Here is a 20,166-nt window from a genome sequence, read left to right as displayed (position 1 = left end):
TCGTTGGTGTCAGTGGGGGGGGGAATAGTGCCCCATCGTTGGTGTCAGTGGGAGTAGTGCCCCATCGGTGTCAGTGGGGGGGAAATAGTGCCCAATCATTGGTATTAGTGACACCAATGATGAGGCACTATTCCTCCCACTGACACCAATGATACTGACCTTGCTGACCCCTGCTCCAGCCTGGGCTCGCTCCCTCCCTCTCCCATCTACAGCCAGCATACCTGGCTGCAGCAGCACCATCTGCATGGTACAGACACTTACCGGTCAGCTGTCTTCCTTCTCCAGCCGCACTCCTCTTCGCTCACTCAGGCAACTCCCTCACTCGATCTTCTTTGATCTTTGCGCTGCTGCTTGGCTCCTCCTCTCCAAGCTCCACCTCCTCGTCGGTGATTGGCCGCCTGTGTGCCTCTCCTGAGCTACAGTTCCGGTGGCCAATCACTGGTGAGGAGGCGGAGCTGTTGAGTAATCCCAGGGTGTGGACAGATGAAGGGCGGCATGTCATCCCACCCACCCGTCGCGGTCCAGGAAAATGTGGGCGTATCTGCATGTGGGCGGACCTGCCTGGAGACGGATAGAGGAGCGGTGTCTCGGTTCCTAAGATCATCGGAAATATGTGTTTTCCGATGGTCTGAGGTGACCCCTGTGAAATGGTCGTTCGACCCCCAAAGGGGTCGCGACCCGCAAGTTGAGAGCCGCTGGTCTAGGGGATTGTTGCTGACGGCCCGTTTCAGCCTCCCTGGAGGATGGTGCTGACTGCCCTCTACTGCCTTCCTTGAGGATGCGTGGTGACTTTCCTCTTCTGATGGAATGGTGCCCCCGCCCCTTGTACCAGTGGGGGGAATGGTGCCCCGCCCCTTGTACCAGTGGGGGGAATGGTGCCCCGCCCCTTGTACCAGTGGGGGGAATGGTGCCCCGCCCCTTGTACCAGTGGGGGGAATGGTGCCCCGCCCCTTGTACCAGTGGGGGAATGGTGCCCCGCCCCTTGTACCAGTGGGGGAATGGTGCCCCGCCCCTTGTACCAGTGGGGGGAATGGTGCCCCGCCCCTTGTACCAGTGGGAGGAATGGTGCCCCGCCCCTTGTACCAGTGGGAGGAATGGTGCCCCATCCTTCCTATCAGTGGGAGGAATAGTGCCCCAGCATTTGTATCAGTTGGAAGAATAATGCCCTGTTGGAGTCAGTAGATGGAATGGTGTCCCAAGGGCCGGATAAAGGCGAGCAAAGGGCCACAGTTTGGAGACCACTGATCTGGAGGATGAGTCTAAGCTGCTCTCTTCTGAATCTGGAGGATAGGAACTACCTTTCTTCCTCTGATTATCTGGAAAATTGGTGCTGAACGCCCTCTTCTGTTTTTCTGAATGATGGGGGCCAAGTGTCTTTTGGGAGGATGGGGGGAGGTGGCGGCCACTGCCTTTTTCTATTTATCTGAAAGATAGACACTGGGTATCCTCTTCTGTTTCTTTGGAGGATGTGTTCTGACTGCCCTTTTATGCCTGTCTGAAGGATGAGTGCTACCTACCCTGTCCTGGAGGATATGTATTGATTGCCTTCTCTTGTATTTTCTGGGGGATGGGTGTTGATTTTTTTTTTTTGCTTCCTTTAGAGGATGAGTGCTAACTGTCCTCTTCTGCATTTCTGGCAAATGGATGCAGATTGCCCTCTTCTAACTCTCTGACTGATGGGTGCTGATAGTCCTGGTTTATATTTTTTGAGGAAGGGTGCTGACTGTTTACTTCTGCCTTCCATAGGATGGGTGCTGACTGCCCTCTACTGCCTCCCTGGAGGATAGGTGATGACTGCCCTCTTCTGCCTCCCTGGAGGATGGGTGTTGACTGCCCCCCTGGAGGATGGGTATTGACTGCCCCCCACTACCTCCATGGAGGATGAGTATTGACTGCCCCCTAGGAGGATGGGTATTGACTGCCCTCTACAGCCTTTCTGGAGGGAGGCTGCTGACTAGCCTCTTGTGACTCTCTGAAGGGCGGGTGCTAACCGACTTTTTATGCCTCTCTGGAAGATGTGTGCTGACTACCCTCTTGAGACTTTCTTGATGATGGGTGCTGACTGTTCTCTTCTCTCTGAAGGCCGCTCAGTTCCTCCCACACACCCTGGGTTTTAGGCTGTATTGTAGAGGGCTGGTGGGTGTTTTAGAATAGTGGGGGATTTTGTTTTTTGGGGGGGGGGGGAGTTTAGCAGAAGTGTGACAAAAATTGAAAATTGGATAAAAAAAATTAAAAAAAATAAATGAATAATGTCATATTACTAAAAAGATGAGGGGGTAATTTGTGCCGACTTTTTTGCTAATTTTACTCAAGCCTCAGAATAAGGGGCTGTCACCCATTCTGTGCACCGGGCCTGACAGTGCCAATGATCCGTGAAATAGGCTGCCTCTGGCTTTGTTCTGATAAGAATGAACAAATCTGCACAAAGCCGCGCTCCCGGAATCTCATTTTCATACGTGCGTGCAGCCTAAAAGGAATAAGCTGTTTGCTGACTTGATTAATCAGACAATTGAGAGCTTTTTTTTTTTTTTTTTTTTTGTCGCTTTGATCTTTGCCGTCTCCAAGGTAACGCGGCTGACACTAATGTTGAGCTCAAGTTAAGACAATCAGAAACTGTCGACATAATAAACATATTGATAAAAATAAAATAGGAATGTCTTCATTTTGAAGGCACATACCCGCTGTATCTGAGAATGGAGTTTTGGATGTGTATTCCAGGAGCCCGAAAATGTCTGGGCTGCCCCAGTAGATCATCAGAAGGTGTTTTAATGGGCATGTGGTCTCTTGGTCCCCTTACATGCTGTGTGTTTGTAATGTTTAATCGCCTCTGTCGCTGAGCGACTGAACAGGGTGCGAACAAGCTTTACTTTCCCCCAAAATGCTTCTTGTTTGCTTTTCATATTTTGTAATTTTTGAAGCATAATTGACAAGCCAGGACCCATTGAAGTGTCACACATCTTCTGTGACATCCCGTGTGTGTATTTTCCCAGGATGTGAAAGGGGAGGTGGCAGCGTGATATGTTACAAGCGGCACCCATTGTGTCTGTCCGAGATGATTTACACACTTTAAACCTGTAAAATTGAAAGGAATTTAAAGAAGGAGAGAGAGGAAAACTCTCCATCGCGGCTGTGTATTGGCTGGAGGTTACGCGGCTGCTTTCACAAATCTTCTAAGTGGCTGTAAAGATGATCGCCTCGAGGGAACAGCCAGGCCCAGCTTCTGAAACCAGCTAAAGCCCTTATCTTATATCCAAGCAAAGTACCATTAATCTTTTTGAAAGACCTTTTATGGCTTTTAATATAGCCCAAATTAGAACATTTTACACCCTTGGTTCCTGAAATATAGTGATAAAAAGCCTTTAGAGCTTAGTTTTCTTCTCCGCAGCCTCGGACCAATTTCCAGCTCTCTGCGATAATGTTTAGACACCTTAATTAAAATGCAGCAAAATACTGGATGTTCTGTGTGAAAAGTGCTGAGGATTTTCTACAAAAGAATTTGGTTGTATAATGCTTTGTATCTCTCTGCTCTGTGAGAGCGTAGATATATCCAGACGCTGCGGCTTCCTTTCTCCCGGTGAAAAGGTAATGTGACCGCAGTGTGCGAGCCCTGGAGGGGAAGCGGTCTGTTCCTTTCACTCGCCATTCACTATTTGGGCTGCTGCACTTGGGACAAACAACATGGTGATTTTTCCTCTATTTTCCCTTTATTTGTGTCTCATCCATTAACAAATAAACGCTGCATGGCTGGGCCTGGCTCCACTGCTTGTGCGGCTTCCGGGTCTCCCCCAGCTTCAGGAGAGAAACAGACAACTATTCAAGTTAGAATCCAACAATTTGTGCCAATTCTCTTCTGAAAACTTTGCATCAAGTGACTGGCAGTCTTCCCTAAATTGATTCTTTTAAAGAATTTGTAGATCACAGAAGATGCATACGTGATAAGAATCTGGCTGTAAGTGAACCTAACTACACAAATTTCCATAGATCATTTTTTTCACAAGAGTTTTATTGCTTTTAAATGTTAAACATGAAACCTACAAAAATCATTACATCTTGTATAGTAAGCAAAGTAAAGGGATAATAGCTTTTTTTTATGAATTAAAAGTACTCATAGGGTACAGGGGTGGCACTACAAGGTATTGACACATTGCGTTGGCTGATGAGGATATTAAAATCAGATGGGTCTGATGGCAGGTGAGTTATTGGCATTCCATGTTAATGTACTCCGATAACTGACCAGAACTGCTGGTTAGTGGTGAAATAAGTTGAAGTAAAGAGTACAAGAAAGGTAGAGAAGGAAAGTGAGTTTTTTCAGAACTTCGTAGTGCAGTGCTTGTCAAACCCTTTGAAAATAAGAAGTGAACTGTGAAATCTCAGTACAGAAAAGACATGCACAAGGGTATAGAAATGGCCAAACCTCCAAAGAGGAAGGACCTCAAACCCTGAAAACACTGGGGCGCAAGGCTCTTAAATGGGCAAGGTAACAAGGATCAGGCCATGTGCACCCCACTCCATAGGGACCAGCTGCACCCCATTCCCTAGGGACCAGCTGAAGCCAGCACTCAAGTATTTGGTGAGGGGTGATTCTGAAGAAACCCCCCCCCCCTCCCCAGATGGGGAGAGGAAAACACCCAAAGGCCACAGATTTCCCCCCCCCCCACGACATCAGGGCAGACCCAATGACCCTCAGCCGATGTGCAGAAACAATAAAACACATGTGCAGTGCAAGTGCCCAATATAATTATTGAAAAAAAGCGCTGCATGCAATAACAAGGCAGGTCTTCCAGGAATTATAAACATTTACCCCGGACTAGCCAAAAGGCCTGCCCAAAAGACTTGCGCAAAAGCATAAAGTGGCCTGACCTAGTACCAGTGAAAAACTCAATAGTGTACCCCTGCCAAAGTATTTTTTCTGGCAGCCCTGGGATGCCACTCTCACGGGCCACATCAGCAGGAGCTCCTTGCACTTTCCAGCCCCTGGCCAGACAAATGTGGCCACATTCCTATCAGAAATGCATTAATACTTTTATTAATGCATTCACACTTAAGCGACTTGTAGCTTGAAGCTCCAAAAATGCTCAAAAAAATCAATTGTTCTCTATGGTGCCTTAAATATAGGTATAAGTGAGCGCTAAAGATAACAAAGCTGCTGAACACAAAAGGTACCAAAAAAAAAACCTCCAGAAACTCACATATAAAAAGGTGCAGCGCTTATCTATTAAAACATGCAAGATATCAAAAATGCAAGAGTATCCCTGCAAAACGCAGGCAGGGTATAGTTATTATACTGCCCCTTATAGTCTCAAATAACACACAGATGTATAGTTCACAATCTCCCAGTGGGTAGGGTGAGGTGAAAGATCAGATGGATCTCTATTGACACACGGTGATAGCCAAAAAGGTGATGTATGGTGATATCCAAAACTGGTAAAAGATTGTGCACTCACCAGATGCACAACCAATATGCGCATGTAAGAGATAACCCCTCTCAAGGTATGGTTCCAAGACTCATCAAAGGCAAGGTCTGGTCAAACTTTACGATGTGGACCCTCAGCTGTCATGCATGGCTCTGTCCCCTATAGCTCTTTACTCTGCAGGTAATTGGAAGCTCACCAGAGAGCCCTTTCAACTTTTTTCCAGAAATCCTTTAAGGCAGTAAATTCAGGGATGTTTTTTTCCTCCACAATGCCCTCCTCCCACAGTGCTGACCCACACGAGCTTTAACTCAGCCCCGGTATACGCTTGTCGGCTTCACACTAGCTCTTCCGGGTCGCGCAGGTTGAAGGGGGCGGGGTCGATCACCTCGAGCTATAGGGGACAGAGCCATGCATGACAGCTGAGGGTCCACATCGTAAAGTTTGACCAGACCTTGCCTTTGATGAGTCTTGGAACCATACCTTGAGAGGGGTTATCTCTTACATGCGCATATTGGTTGTGCATCTGGTGAGTGCACAATCTTTTACCAGTTTTGGATATCACCATACATCACCTTTTTGGCTATCACCGTGTGTCAATAGAGATCCATCTGATCTTTCACCTCACCCTACCCACTGGGAGATTGTGAACTATACATCTGTGTGTTATTTGAGACTATAAGGGGCAGTATAATAACTATACCCTGCCTGCGTTTTGCAGGGATACACTCTTGCATTTTTGATATCTTGCATGTTTTAATAGATAAGCGCTGCACCTTTTTATATGTGAGTCTCTATGGTGCCTGTTTACACAATCAGGTGTGAACAGGCACCACAGAGAACAACTGATTTTTTAAGTTTGAGCGTTTTTGGAGCATTGAGCTTCAAGCTCCAAATCGCTCAAGTGTGAATGCAGCCTTAGGGAGAGTCCTGCTTTCAACCAGGGACAAGCAGGCCAGAATCAACCCAGGAGGAAAAAGGTCCCTTCCACTGTACCCACCTTATTACATTGGGAATTCCTAACCGCTGCCCGTACACAACAAGAGGCATCGGCATTCTGTTCCTGAAAATTGCTAAGAACAGATAATATACTTCTTGGCCAAAAGGCCGAGAAGTGTTTAGACAGGGTCTTTGATAGGTGGGCTAATGCTTGTATTGGAGGGATAATGTTGAAATATCTGTGCCCTCTGGACCTATACAAGATAGCCAAAGGGAGTGCCTTTAGAAATGTACAGGTTCCTGAAGGATGGCTGGTGGTCATTTTCTCATTCCTTACTGTGCTTGTCACTGTGGGTTAAATTTTGGGTTTTCATCCTCTCACAATTTTTTAATTTTCATTTATATAAAGGTGGTTAGTTGTTCTTCTTTGTAAAGTGAAGGAATAGATTTGTGCAGTGGTTCCTCCCAAGGATCTTTATGTACATTCTGATCCAATCCTCCTTATCAAATGAAGTGCTTGTATCCAGAATCTCTCTGCCTTTGGAAGACCACCAATTGTATGCTACTGTATTTTGCTTAGCGCACCCTGGAGGGATTCTGGGCTATATGGAGGAACCCAGTTTACTATTTTCGCCTGTAGCCAAGGCTACCTCCTAAGAAGTGATGATAAATAATGTCTGTGGTGAGGCTATCTCTTGTAGGTATTCAGAGGATTTGTCATTAGAAAATGGGCATTATGAAAGCTGTGCAACAGGCTCATGCAACCTGCGGACCAAGACTGCTATGAATATGGCCCAACACGAATTATAAACTTAAAAATGTTGACTCATTTTCTTGTAAAAATGAGTATACACTTAGTGAACACACATCGCATTTGTTTTATGTTGCCTGCTTTAGTATTTAAAAAAACAAAACAAAGTTTTATTTTCGCCAACGTGATCTACCTGACTTTTTTTCTGCTCATTCGCTATCTGTTCACTATTGTTAGTGTTTTTTATGTGTGGCCTGAGACAATTCCTGTTCTTCCACTGCTGTATGGCGTTCTGGTAGGCCAGGGAAAAATGCGCAACCTAACAAAACATCCAAGAGCAAATGAAGGGGACATGTAGTTCATAAAATGATGGACACAGTCCCAAACTTTAAGATTATCCACTTGATGCCATTGGATGTCTTCCCCATTACCTTCCATGGCTTTAACTGGCTGTCCAATCCCAACAGGACTCCTGATCGACGAGCCAGTGCTTCTGCTAGCTGATCATACAGCTAAGCACTGAAACCACTCCGTTTTGGCTCTGATACAGGGAACTAGAAGTGTTGACTTCTGGTTTACCCAGATATAAACGATGACCTTTTTTAATAAAAAAAAAGCCTTTGATCACACCAATCTTGGTGTGATCAAATGCTTTTAAGGGCAGAGGAGGGATCTGGGGTCTTAATGACCTCAGATTTCTCCATAAAAAGTACTTGTCACATGCCTATGGCTGTCACAAGGGATAGTGTAAAAACAAAACTAAGAATTAAGTGACAGTGTAAAAAAAAGTCTGAAAATGTAAAGTGCTCCCGCCCCTCCTTGCTTGTGCTCAAAGGCGAACGCGCACAAGCAGCGATTTGTCCCATACATGTGGTATCACCGTGAATGTCAGGTAATGCGCAGTAATTCTAGCACTATACAACCTCTGTAAATCTAAAGTGGTAACCTGTAAAGGCTTTAAAAGTGTCACCTATGGATTCGTCATTTGTCCCCGTTGCACAGGTGTCTGCAATTTTTGGTATCTATTTACTCATCGTAACATCATCTTTTATATTTTACCAAATAAATTGGGTTATGTATTGTATTTTATGTAGTGTATTTTAAAAAAAAAAATAGCATTTGAAAATCTGCTGCGCAAATACTGCGTGACAAAGAAATTATCCAAAGAAATTTTCAAGTGCACTGCCAACTACTAATCACTAAAAATGACTGTAATAAGGGCTGCAGCAGACACCAAAAAGTGTTCACACTCACAAAGTAACAAATAATAAATGGAAAAGTGTGCTACCCTTTTTATCACATTAACTATTAACAAAAAGTCCCTCCAAAACCAACAATAATAAAGTGGTCATAAATAGTGACAGCCTAAGAATACAAAGTGATATTGCATTACTCAACAAAGTGCCGGAATACAAACTCAGTAGTATAACAATTCCCCCACAACTGTGATAAAAATGTGCATAAATGTATAAATTTACTAAATGAATGAAATAGTAACCCGAATAATAAAAACCTGACAATCCTGCTAATCCTCAAATTATATAAAGTGCAATAATAGAATACCCAATAAATAAACAAATTTAAATTAGATAAATGTATGACAACATAAATCATGTGCACACAATTTATCAGTGTAAGAAAGTCCAATCATAGTCCAATTTTGAGTAAAAACTGTATATTCCCAACTCACAGTGAACTCTATATTCCTGGGACACAGTGAACCCCCATGGGTCCAATCCACCTCGTGCAGCTTCACCACATGAATTGTGCCCTCACCTTGTCCCATTTAGGACTTCAGCGATCCAGGATGAGGTATACACTCAAGAAAAGAGAGAAGCCTCTGATAATACTATAATTTATTAAATAAAAACTAAACATACGCAAACACACTTACAAAAGTAAACGTGTCCGCAAACTCTAAAACAGCATGTCAGTGTTGCAGACATTCTCACATACGGTCCTACGATCCAGACCGGAAATGACGTCACCAGCCTCTGTTTCGACGCGTTGCGTCACACCCACGTGAATTTCTCAGGAAAAGAAGAGGGCTGTCAAGTTTCTATTATTGGGTTTACTATTTCATTCATTTAGTAAATTTATACATTTATGTTCATTTGTGGGGGAATTGCTATATTATTCTGTTTGTATTTTGTCACTTTATCGATTGATACACTGTCACTTTATATTCTTATTCTGTCACTATTTATGACCACTTTATTATTGTTGGTTTGAGTGACTTTTTGTTAACAGAGCCATACAAAGCAGTGTGCTTACAGTAGAAAGCAGACACAGCCCCATATTAAAATACACAGCACACAGTTAACCCTTTGATCGCCCCAGATGTTAACCCCTTCCTGCCCAGTGTCATTAGTAGTGTCAGTACTTTTTATTAGCACTGATCACTGTGTTGGTGTCACTGGGGATGTCAGTGACACCAAGTCAGTTTCCCCCAGTGCCAGAATGCCCGCTGCAGTTCTGCTATAAGTCGCTGATCGCCGCCATTACTAGAAAACGAAAAAAAAATTCCAGTATATATATACTGCCCTTTTGTAAACGCTATAACTTTCATGTAAACCAATTAATTTACATGTATTGGGATTTTTTTGGCAAAGCCATGTAGCCGATTACATTTTGCCCTAAATTTATGACAAAATTATATTTTTTTTATTGGATATGTTTTATAACAAAAAGACAAAAATATTGGGTTTTATTCTCAAAATTGTCGGTCTTTTTTTGTTTATAGCACAAAAAATAAAAAAACACACAGGCGATCAAATACAAGCAAAAGAAAGCTCTATTTGTGGGGAAAAAAGGTAAATTTTATTTGGGTGCAGCGTTGCACAGTTGTCAGTTAAAGTAATGCAGAGCCATAATGCAAAAAATGGCCTGGTCAAGAAGGGGGGTAATTTCTCTGGAGGGCAAGTGGTTAAGAGTTAATAGAAATAATAGTGAACTGGGCCATCAATATTTGAGGGAGCCTTAAAGTAGAACTATAGGCAAAACTTTTTATTCATTTTGGATAGAGCAAGGGAGTGTTATATCCCGTAATTTTTTTTCCACTGTGCACCATTGGGGAGATTTACTCTCACTTCCTGTCCCATAGCCAAACAGGAAGTGAGAGGAAATCCCTGCAAATTAGGGAATTCCTTGGGGGACCCCCAGGTCACCAGAACTAGTGTCCCCATTAGAAGATTTCCCCTCTATTACTTTTCTGGGGACAACCCAAAATCTGGGATTTTCTGACTTTCAATGATGATAGTAAATAGGATAAATAGAGAGGGTGAATCTCCCTAATGGGAACACAGACAGCAATAAAAACTGGCAGGCATTCTAATCCCTCTGCACAAAACTAAAAAAAAAAGTGTCTTGCCTTTGGCCTGTAGTTTTGTTCAGCGTGGAGTTCAAAAAGTACATCTACTGCCTATATCACAGATTGAGGAGAAATTTAAAGTGGTAGTGAAGTCTCATTAAGAAGCTATAAAAATGTGCCCCTCCGAACCAGTATGCACTAGTTTGCTGCGGAACACAGTGGGCCATAAATGAGGTCTGAGCTGTGCATGCACGGCTCAGATCGCATTACCTACTGACAGGCAGGGAGGACATTTATAATAAAAGAGACCTCTAGGGTCTCTTCTGTTATAAAAACCCTGCCTATCAATGGGTTTTTACAGAAGAGTTTGCTACCACAAATACCCGTGTTTTGGAATAAGATATGTATTTGTGTTTTCTACAGATGTCAAATACACTATATATTGCCAAACGTATTGGAACACTCCTCCAAATCATGGGATTCAGGTGTTCTAATCACCTCCATGGCCACAAGTGTATAAAGTCAAGCAGCTAGGCATGCAGGCTGCTTCTACAAACATTTGTGAAAGAATGGGTCGCTCTCAGGAGCTCAGTGACTCCAAGCGTGGTACCGTGATAGGTTGCCACCTGTGCAGTAAGTCCATCCGTGAAATTTCCTGGCTACTAAATATTCCACAGCCAACTGTTAGTGGGATTATAACAAAGTAGAAGCAATTGGGAAAAACAGCAACTTGGCCACGAAGTGGTAGGCCACATAAAATGACAGAGCGGGGTCAGCGCATGCTGAAGCGCACAGTACGCAGCAGTTGCCAACTGTCTGCAGAGTCAATAGTTAAAGACCTCCAAACTTCGTGTGGCCTTCAGATTAGCACAACAGTGCATAGGGAGCTTCATGGAATGGGTTTCCATGGCCGAGCAGCTGCATCCAAGCTTTACATCACTGGACTCTAGAGCAGTGGAGTTGTGTTCTCTGGAGAGACGAATCACACTGTTCTGTCTGGCAATCTGATGGACGTGTCTGAGTTTGGCGGTTGCCAGTAGAACGGTACTTGCCTGACTGCATTGTGCCAAGTGTAAAGTTTGGTGGAGGGGGGATTATGGTGTGGGGTTGTTTTTCAGGTGTTGGGCTTGGCCCCTTTTTCCAATGAAGGGAACTCCTTAAGGCGTCAGCATATCAAGACATTTTGGACAATTTCATGCTTCCAACTTTGTAGGAACAGTTTGGGGATGGCCCCTTCCTGTTCCAACATGACTGCACACCAGTGCACAAAGCAGGGTCCACAAAGACATGGATGAGTGAGTTTGGGGTGGAGGAACTTGACTGGCCTGCACAGAGTCCTGACCTCAACCCGATTAGAACACCTTTGGGATGAATTAGAGTGGAGACTGCGAGCCAGGCCTTCTCGTCTGACAGTTCCTGACCTCACAAATGCTCTTCTGGAAGAATGGTCCAATATTTCCAGACACACTCCTAAACAGCCTTCCCAGAAGAGGTGAAGCTGTTATAGCTACAAAAGGTGGGTCAACTTTATATTGAACCCTACGGACTAAGATAGGGATGCGATTTAATTTCATGTGCATTTAAAGGCAGGTGTCCCAATACTTTTGGCAATGTAGTGTATAAACCGGTCTGTTGAATTCCCAGTATTTTTCTTGATTAATCTGTGGTCTGATATTTTTTTTATACTCTGTGACCAGTGTCTGTTTCTGGTATTTGCTCATTGTGTGACTTTCCTTTCCAGCTGGCTGTGAAGATCACCAAAGCCGCTTCTTGTCACAAGTACATAAAAGCCAGAGAAGAGCAGGCATCCTCTCAGGAAGGAGCAAAGAAAAAGCAGAAGAACCTGCCCTGGGGGTGAGGACACAAAAACACCGCATGTGGATTGAATGTGACCCCTCCCCTCCAATTCATTCAAAATGTAGTTAGAATTACCCTCCCCTGTGTCTTTCTGTATGTTGATATTATGTGTACCTATATGGTCTTCACTTTCTGTTTTTCTTATTTTTAGGTTTGAGGCCAAGAAAAGATGGGAAACCAAAAGCAACATGGGATATATGTAGTGTGCACAGTGTAAGATGGTGCACTATTTACAAAGAATTCTGTGTATATATAACTGATAACTAGAGAGGGACTCTGCTGGGTTCCCAGTTACTGTATTTATTTTTTCCTCTAGTTTATACTATGTTGTCATTACTGTAGCTGATTATTGTTACACTGAGCAAAATTCAGTGTCACTTGTCCATCTCTCCCTTCCCACCTGTAACACAAGAATGGGAATCCACAGTCTTCAGTGACCCTTCTGCAGCAAACACCATCTTTATGGAGGACAGTCCTTAGCAGTCTCTTATTTCATGACTTTAATGTGTACCTGTCACAAACTTGAGTACTTGATGAGAAAATCTATAAATAGAGGTTATCTTCAGCGATAGTGGTAGAAAATTCTGAATTACCTTGTACATGGTAGAAAATTCTGAATTACCTTGTACATGGCTGTACACCATAAAAAGTGGCTGAGACAATTTTTGTCTCAACTGGAGCACAGTCAATTTAAATGTTCATATAACTGTACCATACAGTACACTAGACTTTTATTCATAGACTATGGTTTATATACAGGATACTTTGTTAGAGTGGCACTTACTGCATGCTAATATAAGTGCACCCATTCTGTGAGACTCCAGTATTTTGCTAGTGTCCTCATGTGATGGACCTATTCTCCATTTTTTCATTTTAACCATTTTTTCTTCTGACACATCTGTTTCAGATCTAACAGTTTCTGGATTGGTAACCCTCAATGCTGTACATTGGGGACCACACTTGAACTTCACTGTGTGGGGCCGGCCTGTAATGTTTGTTTTGGTCACTGGATTCTGCCTTAGGTTCTCACCTTGGCATGAAGCTCAACATGTGTAGCTAGCCACAGGGTGCTATACAATTTCCAGGGCCTTGGTCCATCTCTATGGTTCCCAAACCCTGCAGACCCCTTTGGGGGTATGCTCACTGTAATGGGCAAAGCCTGGACCCCTAACAGGCCCAGCTATTAATACAAAATCAGCAGTGCTGAGTTCACAATGTAGGCTCGTAGGCAGAGAAATTAAGAGTAAAATTTGGCATTTTTCCCCCCCTTTAGACTTAGTTTGAGGATGAGGACACACTTCCGCTACAATCTATGGACATTTTGCAACAGATATGGCAGGCGGAAGGCAGGGGAAATACAGAGACATGGCCACAGGAATTTGGCCTGGGTTATAGCGGCCTCTGGATATGCAAAACATAATTTCTTGCATACCCATTCTATAAGTACCTTACCAGGGATCCCCTCACTTAAAGTGGAGCTCCACCCAAAAGGGGAAGTTCCACAAGACTAGTCCCCTGTTCCCCATTAAGGACTGGCACCTTTGGGGAGCGGGTACCTGGAATTGACAGGTACCCGCTCCCACATCTGCTGTGATCACCTAGGCGATTGGAAGTGGAAGTTGTGTCACCCGCTCCCTGTAGTCTTCTGGGACATGTGACAGGTCCCAGAAGACTAGGGGACCATTCAGAAAGCGAAGGGCTACTTGCGCAAGCTCTCACAGCTGGGTGCCCACACTGAAGATGCCAGAGCCGGGAACACAGGACAGCCGGTGATACGGGCTGTGGGGAGGGCACTATGAGTTCAAGGGACAGGTGAGTGGCTGTTTTTTTAAAGGGCAGCAGCTACAGGGACCTGGGACAAAATGAATGAATAGCATGTGTTCTGTTGATCGCCTACAGAAAACTCAGAACACCTCTCAGGGTGACAGTTGTTCCCTTAGCAATGTCCTAATAGGACACTGCTCCCTCTCAGGTGCATATAATGCTTCAGGTCCCTTTAACTACACATCCTCCCCTCATGCAACAAATGGCTTCACTCGCCTGATCTTTCTATGTATCTATCCAGCCAGACAAAAATCCACCTTGACTTGGTGGATCTACAGGTTCAACAACAACTGAACACATTTGTAGCCAAAGCCAGGGTTTCTCTGGCTCTCAGAATAGATGTCCTGCTGATTCCTGGGACTCCATTCAAGCTAATATATGCCTTCCCTCTGATAGGAAAAAAAAATCCCTTGACTGATTCGCAAGATAGAGGAAGAAGGGATTTAGGTAATCCTTATCAAATTAGCCCATGCCAGCCAAACTCTTACTTCTGGCACATGAGCCTTGGCCTCTTCCAAACAGACCAGACTTGCTAGTGCAAGGCTCCCTATTTCATCTTGCTTTTTAGTTACTGGCTTTAATGACATGGCTGCAGAAACCTAGGTCCTGACTGATGAGATATCTAGGATTCTGTTGTCTCCACTCTAAGAGCAAGACCATCTACCTCCCATAAGATCTGCCATTGTATATGGAAGGTTTACTTTGCCTGGTACAGGGACACAGGAAACAGAGAAAGTACTGTTTGTATTTTGACCTTTCTTCAATCATGTCTTCACCAGTGTCTGGCCCTGAATATGCTTAAAGCACAGGTTTATGCCTTATTGATTCTCTTCCAGAAACGTCACAATTCTTAAAGATTTTTCTTCAGCAAGTTGATCATTAAAATCCTCCCAATCCTGACTCCCATGTTGCCTTGAGATCTCAACCTAGTACTCTTGGTACTTCAGAGACCCTGCTTCAAGCCAATTGGAGATATTCCCTTGGATGACCTCTCCAGTAAGCTTGCCTTCCTGGTGGCTTTCACATCTGTTAGGTGTGATTCTGAGCTGGCAGCTGTTTCGTGAAGAACCTTTTGTTGTTTTGCACAGGGACAAGGTAGTCTTTAGAAGACCTTTTCCACCCAAGATGGTCTCTCTCTTCCACCCCAATGAGGATATTGTTCTGCTCCAAATCACACCAAGGTAATCTTGTACTTGACAGCTATGGCTTCTGTTTTCAAAACTGAGTCCTCTTTTGCCTTACCTGTAGGTCTTTTATGGTTACTGTATATTGTTTGCATAAAAAATGGAGTCTCACACAGTGGGTGGGGATATAAGAGTGTGCAGTACGGTTGGCCCTATCAAAGTTTTTTTTTTTTTTTTTAAAATCAGCAACAAATGTAATTTACAATGCACATATAAATCCACAACACCATCTGTAATTGACAGTTCATTGGACTAAAAGTTAACACGTGAATGTAACTTTAGCCGCCCCTATTCTGTATTTACGGATCATTCTGACAGGACACACAGACATCAAGAACTATGTAGACCACATTACTAAAAATAAACTCAAAACTGTCATGAAATACACATACATTCACACCGGCAACAGAGGATCCACTTCAGAACTCCCAGGTCTCCATCATCATCATCTGCTGAAGTGTTGCAAGGGGCCATTCCCTCTTTCTCAGAGCTCTGATGTGTCCTCTGCTCAACACTTTTCTGTTGAGCATCATATACTAATGCGTTTCAAGAGACATGCCCTCTTCTTCAGTGTGTGCATTGAACTGTACCTTGCAGATGGTGTGGATTTATATGTGCATTGCAAATGACATTTTTTTCTGGTTCTTTTCCAACGTGTTCTGGGTTTGTTTTGTATTGATTTGTCCTATCCAGAGTACAGGTAGATCACTGGTTATACTCTATACAGGAGTGAGAACTGCATGTGCAAAAACCCTGCATCGCGTATCCTTCGTTTCACATAAGCACCACAGAATTTTAAGTTGTCTTTCATTAGGGATTTTTCCAATATATTAATTTGATCTGCAGTGCCCAGGTTTGTGATGGTCTAATTTTTAATGTAATAAACTAAAGTGTATACCAACCTTACTGCAGTCTACTTTTTATTTCTGCAAACCTGCATCCAAAACAAGATGATAGAGCATAAATGTAGCAAATTAACTACGCAGCGGCCTCAGGAGCACTGCGGGAGCCCCAAAACTGACAAATACATTCCAGCTCCCTGATAATAAAAAATGTTCCCCATCCCACGCTGTGCTCAATGTCTGATCATCCCACCCAGAGGCCTCAAAATTCACACATATATTCGAACTCCCATATAGTGGAGACCATTCCCCATCCCACGCTGTGTTCCTTGTTGGCTCGGCTGCTTATAGCCTCTCTATATGTTAGAGCTATATAACTAGACACTTCGGAGTTTAAACAAAGCTCTATGGTCTCTGTACAGCACTGTGGATAATCTCAAAGCTATATACACGGATAATTATAATAGTATGGCTGGGTTGGGGACATTAGAGTGAAGCTTCTCTGGTGCAAAAGCTGTGGCTGGCTCAGTATTCTCTGTATAGCACTGTGGAATATGTCACAGATAAATAAATAAGAGCTCCTCTGGTGCAGAAGCTAATGTGACTGTGAAGGAGATATTAGAGTGATGACATTCTGTATACAAAATGTTCTCCCAGGTTTGTCACTCCCCAGGGTGATGGTGCTTTGGTTCTACATTTGTCCTACCTTCTCCTCAGATCCTTGTTGCCTCTGATGACATTCCTCTCTCGGTCTCCTCAGTGCTGCCAGTTCTTTCTTCCTGTGCTGCCTCACTGTGTTTCAGGTCTAAGTTACCATGGTTGGTGTAGCAGCGGAACTCACACCCTGACATTTTCAGATGAGAAATGCACTTTCCTCTTCCCAAACATGGGACCTCAGATTGAGGAGTAAAGACTAATTTATTTGGAGACTAAAATCTCATACATCATACTGACAAACACATTACAATCTGCCTGCCTCTTTGGAGGACTCCACAGCTGGCGCAGCAATTTTGGTTGGAGACGACTTCTCTCTAACTGATCTTGGTGAGATGGAGTATATTGCGCAGGATACGGAGGTCAGAAAAATTGGCAGTCATTCCTGTGAAGGTAAAGTGTCACCTGTGATGCATGTTTTGGATAGATCTACACGTAGAGGATGGCCTCTGCAGAATGATGTATACATTTTGACAGGAATCGTGACCTTGTTTCCACCGGGAAAGACCCCGCAGCACTGTGATTTATAAATAGTACTGATGACAAGGCCAGACTTGTCATTATATGGGAAGAAACCTGCCACTTGTGCAGTCCGTGTTGATGGGGGAATTCCTCCCACAGAGCCATTGTGTTCTCTGGGCGGGGGGGCAGTCCTTGCCGCGAGAACGCAGTAAATTACTGCTAATAGCTTTAATAGTCGCTAGCAATAATTGCATGTAAAATTCGACAGGCTGGTTGTACCCAAGTTTATCGATTGATCAACTTGGGTACATTCAACCTGCCATACATGGTTTGACACTCGGCCAGTCCCTGCTGAACTGACTGAGATTCAAACTGTATATGGCCGGCTTAACTCCAAGAAAACACCCAGATATTATCTGACCTCACAATCCTCCGCACAACAAAGCTTAGGCTGAAAGTGGGAGAGTTTGTAATCTAAATTAGTCTGTAAGCTAGGTCTCTTTTCCCATGTCCTGTGCTGCCACATCTTTCAGGCACTGGAAGATGTTTAGGTACCACACAGGATGAAGACCTCAGCAGAGTGCAGACAGTCTGTTGTAATCTAGTTTTACCTTTACATTGTAATCTTCTGCTTTAATGACCCCTCCCGTCCAGTCATGTAGGATGAAGCAAAAGGGTCAATTAGATCCCCTCCCAGCAGTATGAACTTCCTTGTCCCCCACCCACCATAATCTGGGAAATAAAACCGAGTATAAATGTCAGATTAAATTATCCAAGCTCTCAAAAAGCAATGGAGTCCTTAAGCTGCCCATATATGGCTCATACTGGCTGAACAAAAAACAAAACCAATTTCCCTATCCATGCATTTAAAGTGGATGGAGGAATCCTCCCTGCTGTGTCACTGTATTCTGAAAGTGGGACTCCTCTGCTGTCAGAATATACTGATCAATGCTGCAGCCGATTGGCTGCATGTGCTGATCGAAGCAAAATTTTCCAACAAGCCCGTTCATGAGAAGTGGATCGTTAGATACGGCAATAAATGGATTGAAATTTGGCCAGAGCCTGCTGAACTGGCTGAATTTTCAATCCATCTATGGACAGCTTAAAAGGATAAGTTCACCTTTGGGAACATTTAAAATGTTCCCAATTCTGCAGCTGCTGCCTGATTTTATGAACTCGGATTTGGATAGAATGAGTTTGAGAAAGTGGTGTGACATTTATACTGTCTGTCAGTGAATTAGTGAAGTGTGAGGAGATTGATTAAGTGAGCTGAGCGGTAGAGAGATAGATTTGGGTGCAATGTAGAAATGGTATTGAAAGCCATGGAAGGCAATATTCATACCTGTCTTTCCTTGATCAGAGTCTGGTTGGCTGACTTCTGAGTTCTTGCTCCACCGCTTAATGCGCTCAAACTGGTACACTGCAATCTCTGAGAAGCCATGTTAAAGAAACTTTACAGCAGCGAGTGGCACATTGTTCATGTCATACTGTAATTCAAAAGCCACTGCCCCCAACTTCCTATACATTTGCTTTGAGCTTCACAGACACTGCTCACCACCCTGAACATTGGCTCCACAATGCATGGGCACAGACTCCCAATCCATACATTAGCGCCATAATCCACAGATACTGCCCCTTCCTTTGCATCCTGAAAACTGACTCCAAAATCCATGGGTGCTAACCCCCCTCATGCATTGGCTCCAAACTCTGCAGACACCCATTCTGAGCACTGGCTCCAAAATCCGCAGGCACTGACTTCCTTCCCAGCAGTGGCTCGACAAATGCTGCCCCCCACCCTGCACATTGGCTTCACAAATCACAGATAATGACAAAGGCCCCCCCCATCCCCCGTACATTGACTTTTAAGGCTGCAGGCATTGATGCCTCAACCACTCCATACCCCTTCACATATTTAGAAACTGTCCTGAAGATGCCTCTCATGTTTTATTACACTGGACAATGATCTACAGTCAGGTCCATAAATATTGGGACATCGACACAATTCTAACATTTTTGGCTCTATACACCACCACAATGGATTTGAAATGAAACGAACAAGATGTGCTTTAACTGCAGACTGTCAGCTTTAATTTGAGGGTATTTACATCCAAATCAGGTGAACGGTGTAGGAATTACAAGTTTGCATATGTGCCTCCCACTTGTTAAGGGACCAAAAGTAATGGGACAATTGGCTTCTCAGCTGTTCCATGGCCAGGTGTGTGTTATTCCCTCATTATCCCAATTACAATGAGCAGATAAAAGGTCCAGAGTTCATTTCAAGTGTGCTATTTGCATTTGGAATCTGTTGCTGTCAACTCTCAAGATGAGATCCAAAGAGTTGTCACTATCAGTGAAGCAAGCCATCATTAGGCTGAAAAAAACAAAACAAACCCATCAGAGAGATAGCAAAAACATTAGGCGTGGCCAAAACAACTGTTTGGAACATTCTTAAAAAGAAGGAACGCATCTGTGACCTCAGCAACACCAAAAGACCCAGAAGACCACAGAAAACAACTGTGGTGGATGGCTGAAGAATTCTTTCCCTGGTGAAGAAAACACCCTTCACAACAGTTGGCCAGATCAAGAACACTCTCCAGGAGGTAGGTGTATGTGTGTCAAAGTCAACAATCAAGAGAAGACTTCACCAGAGTGATTACAGAGGGTTCACCACAAGATGTAAACCATTGGTGAGCCTCAAAAACAGGAAGGCCAGATTAGAGTTTGCCAAACGACATCTAAAAAAGCCTTCACAGTTCTGGAACAACATCCTATGGACAGATGAGACCAAGATCAACTTGTACCAGAGTGATGGGAAGAGATGAGTATGGAGAAGGAAAGGCACTGCTCATGATCCTAAGCATACCACCTCATC

The 20,166-nt window shown here is 43.9% G+C and overlaps 2 protein-coding genes across 2 annotated transcripts in view; one reads left to right on the top strand and one right to left on the bottom strand.

The window, feature by feature from the left end:
- FAM204A (family with sequence similarity 204 member A) overlaps positions 1–16,182 on the top strand; it is a 41,491-nt gene extending 25,309 nt beyond the window's left edge. The window contains exons 6-7 of the mRNA XM_089658799.1: positions 12,153–12,265; positions 12,420–16,182. Of these exons, the coding sequence (XP_089514925.1) occupies positions 12,153–12,265; positions 12,420–12,471 (165 nt within the window). The 3' untranslated portion in view covers positions 12,472–16,182. The remainder of the gene's footprint in view (positions 1–12,152; positions 12,266–12,419) is intronic.
- An 835-nt stretch (positions 16,183–17,017) lies between these two features.
- Positions 17,018–20,166, bottom strand: part of LOC149440306 (uncharacterized) — a 142,565-nt gene continuing 139,416 nt past the window's right edge. Inside the window, exons 21-22 of the mRNA XM_089658798.1 lie at positions 18,637–18,723; positions 17,018–17,217 (exon numbers count right to left, since the gene is read on the bottom strand). Coding sequence (XP_089514924.1) covers positions 17,150–17,217; positions 18,637–18,723 — 155 coding nt within the window. The 3' untranslated portion in view covers positions 17,018–17,149. The remainder of the gene's footprint in view (positions 17,218–18,636; positions 18,724–20,166) is intronic.

Source organism: Staurois parvus, unplaced genomic scaffold (genome assembly GCF_062004578.1).
Source record: "Staurois parvus isolate SC_StPar_1 unplaced genomic scaffold, SC_StPar_1.0 ptg001095l, whole genome shotgun sequence".
Lineage (NCBI taxonomy): Eukaryota > Metazoa > Chordata > Amphibia > Anura > Ranidae > Staurois > Staurois parvus.
Note: the sequence above shows the minus strand (reverse complement) of the source record. Positions and strands in the feature narration are given on the sequence as shown.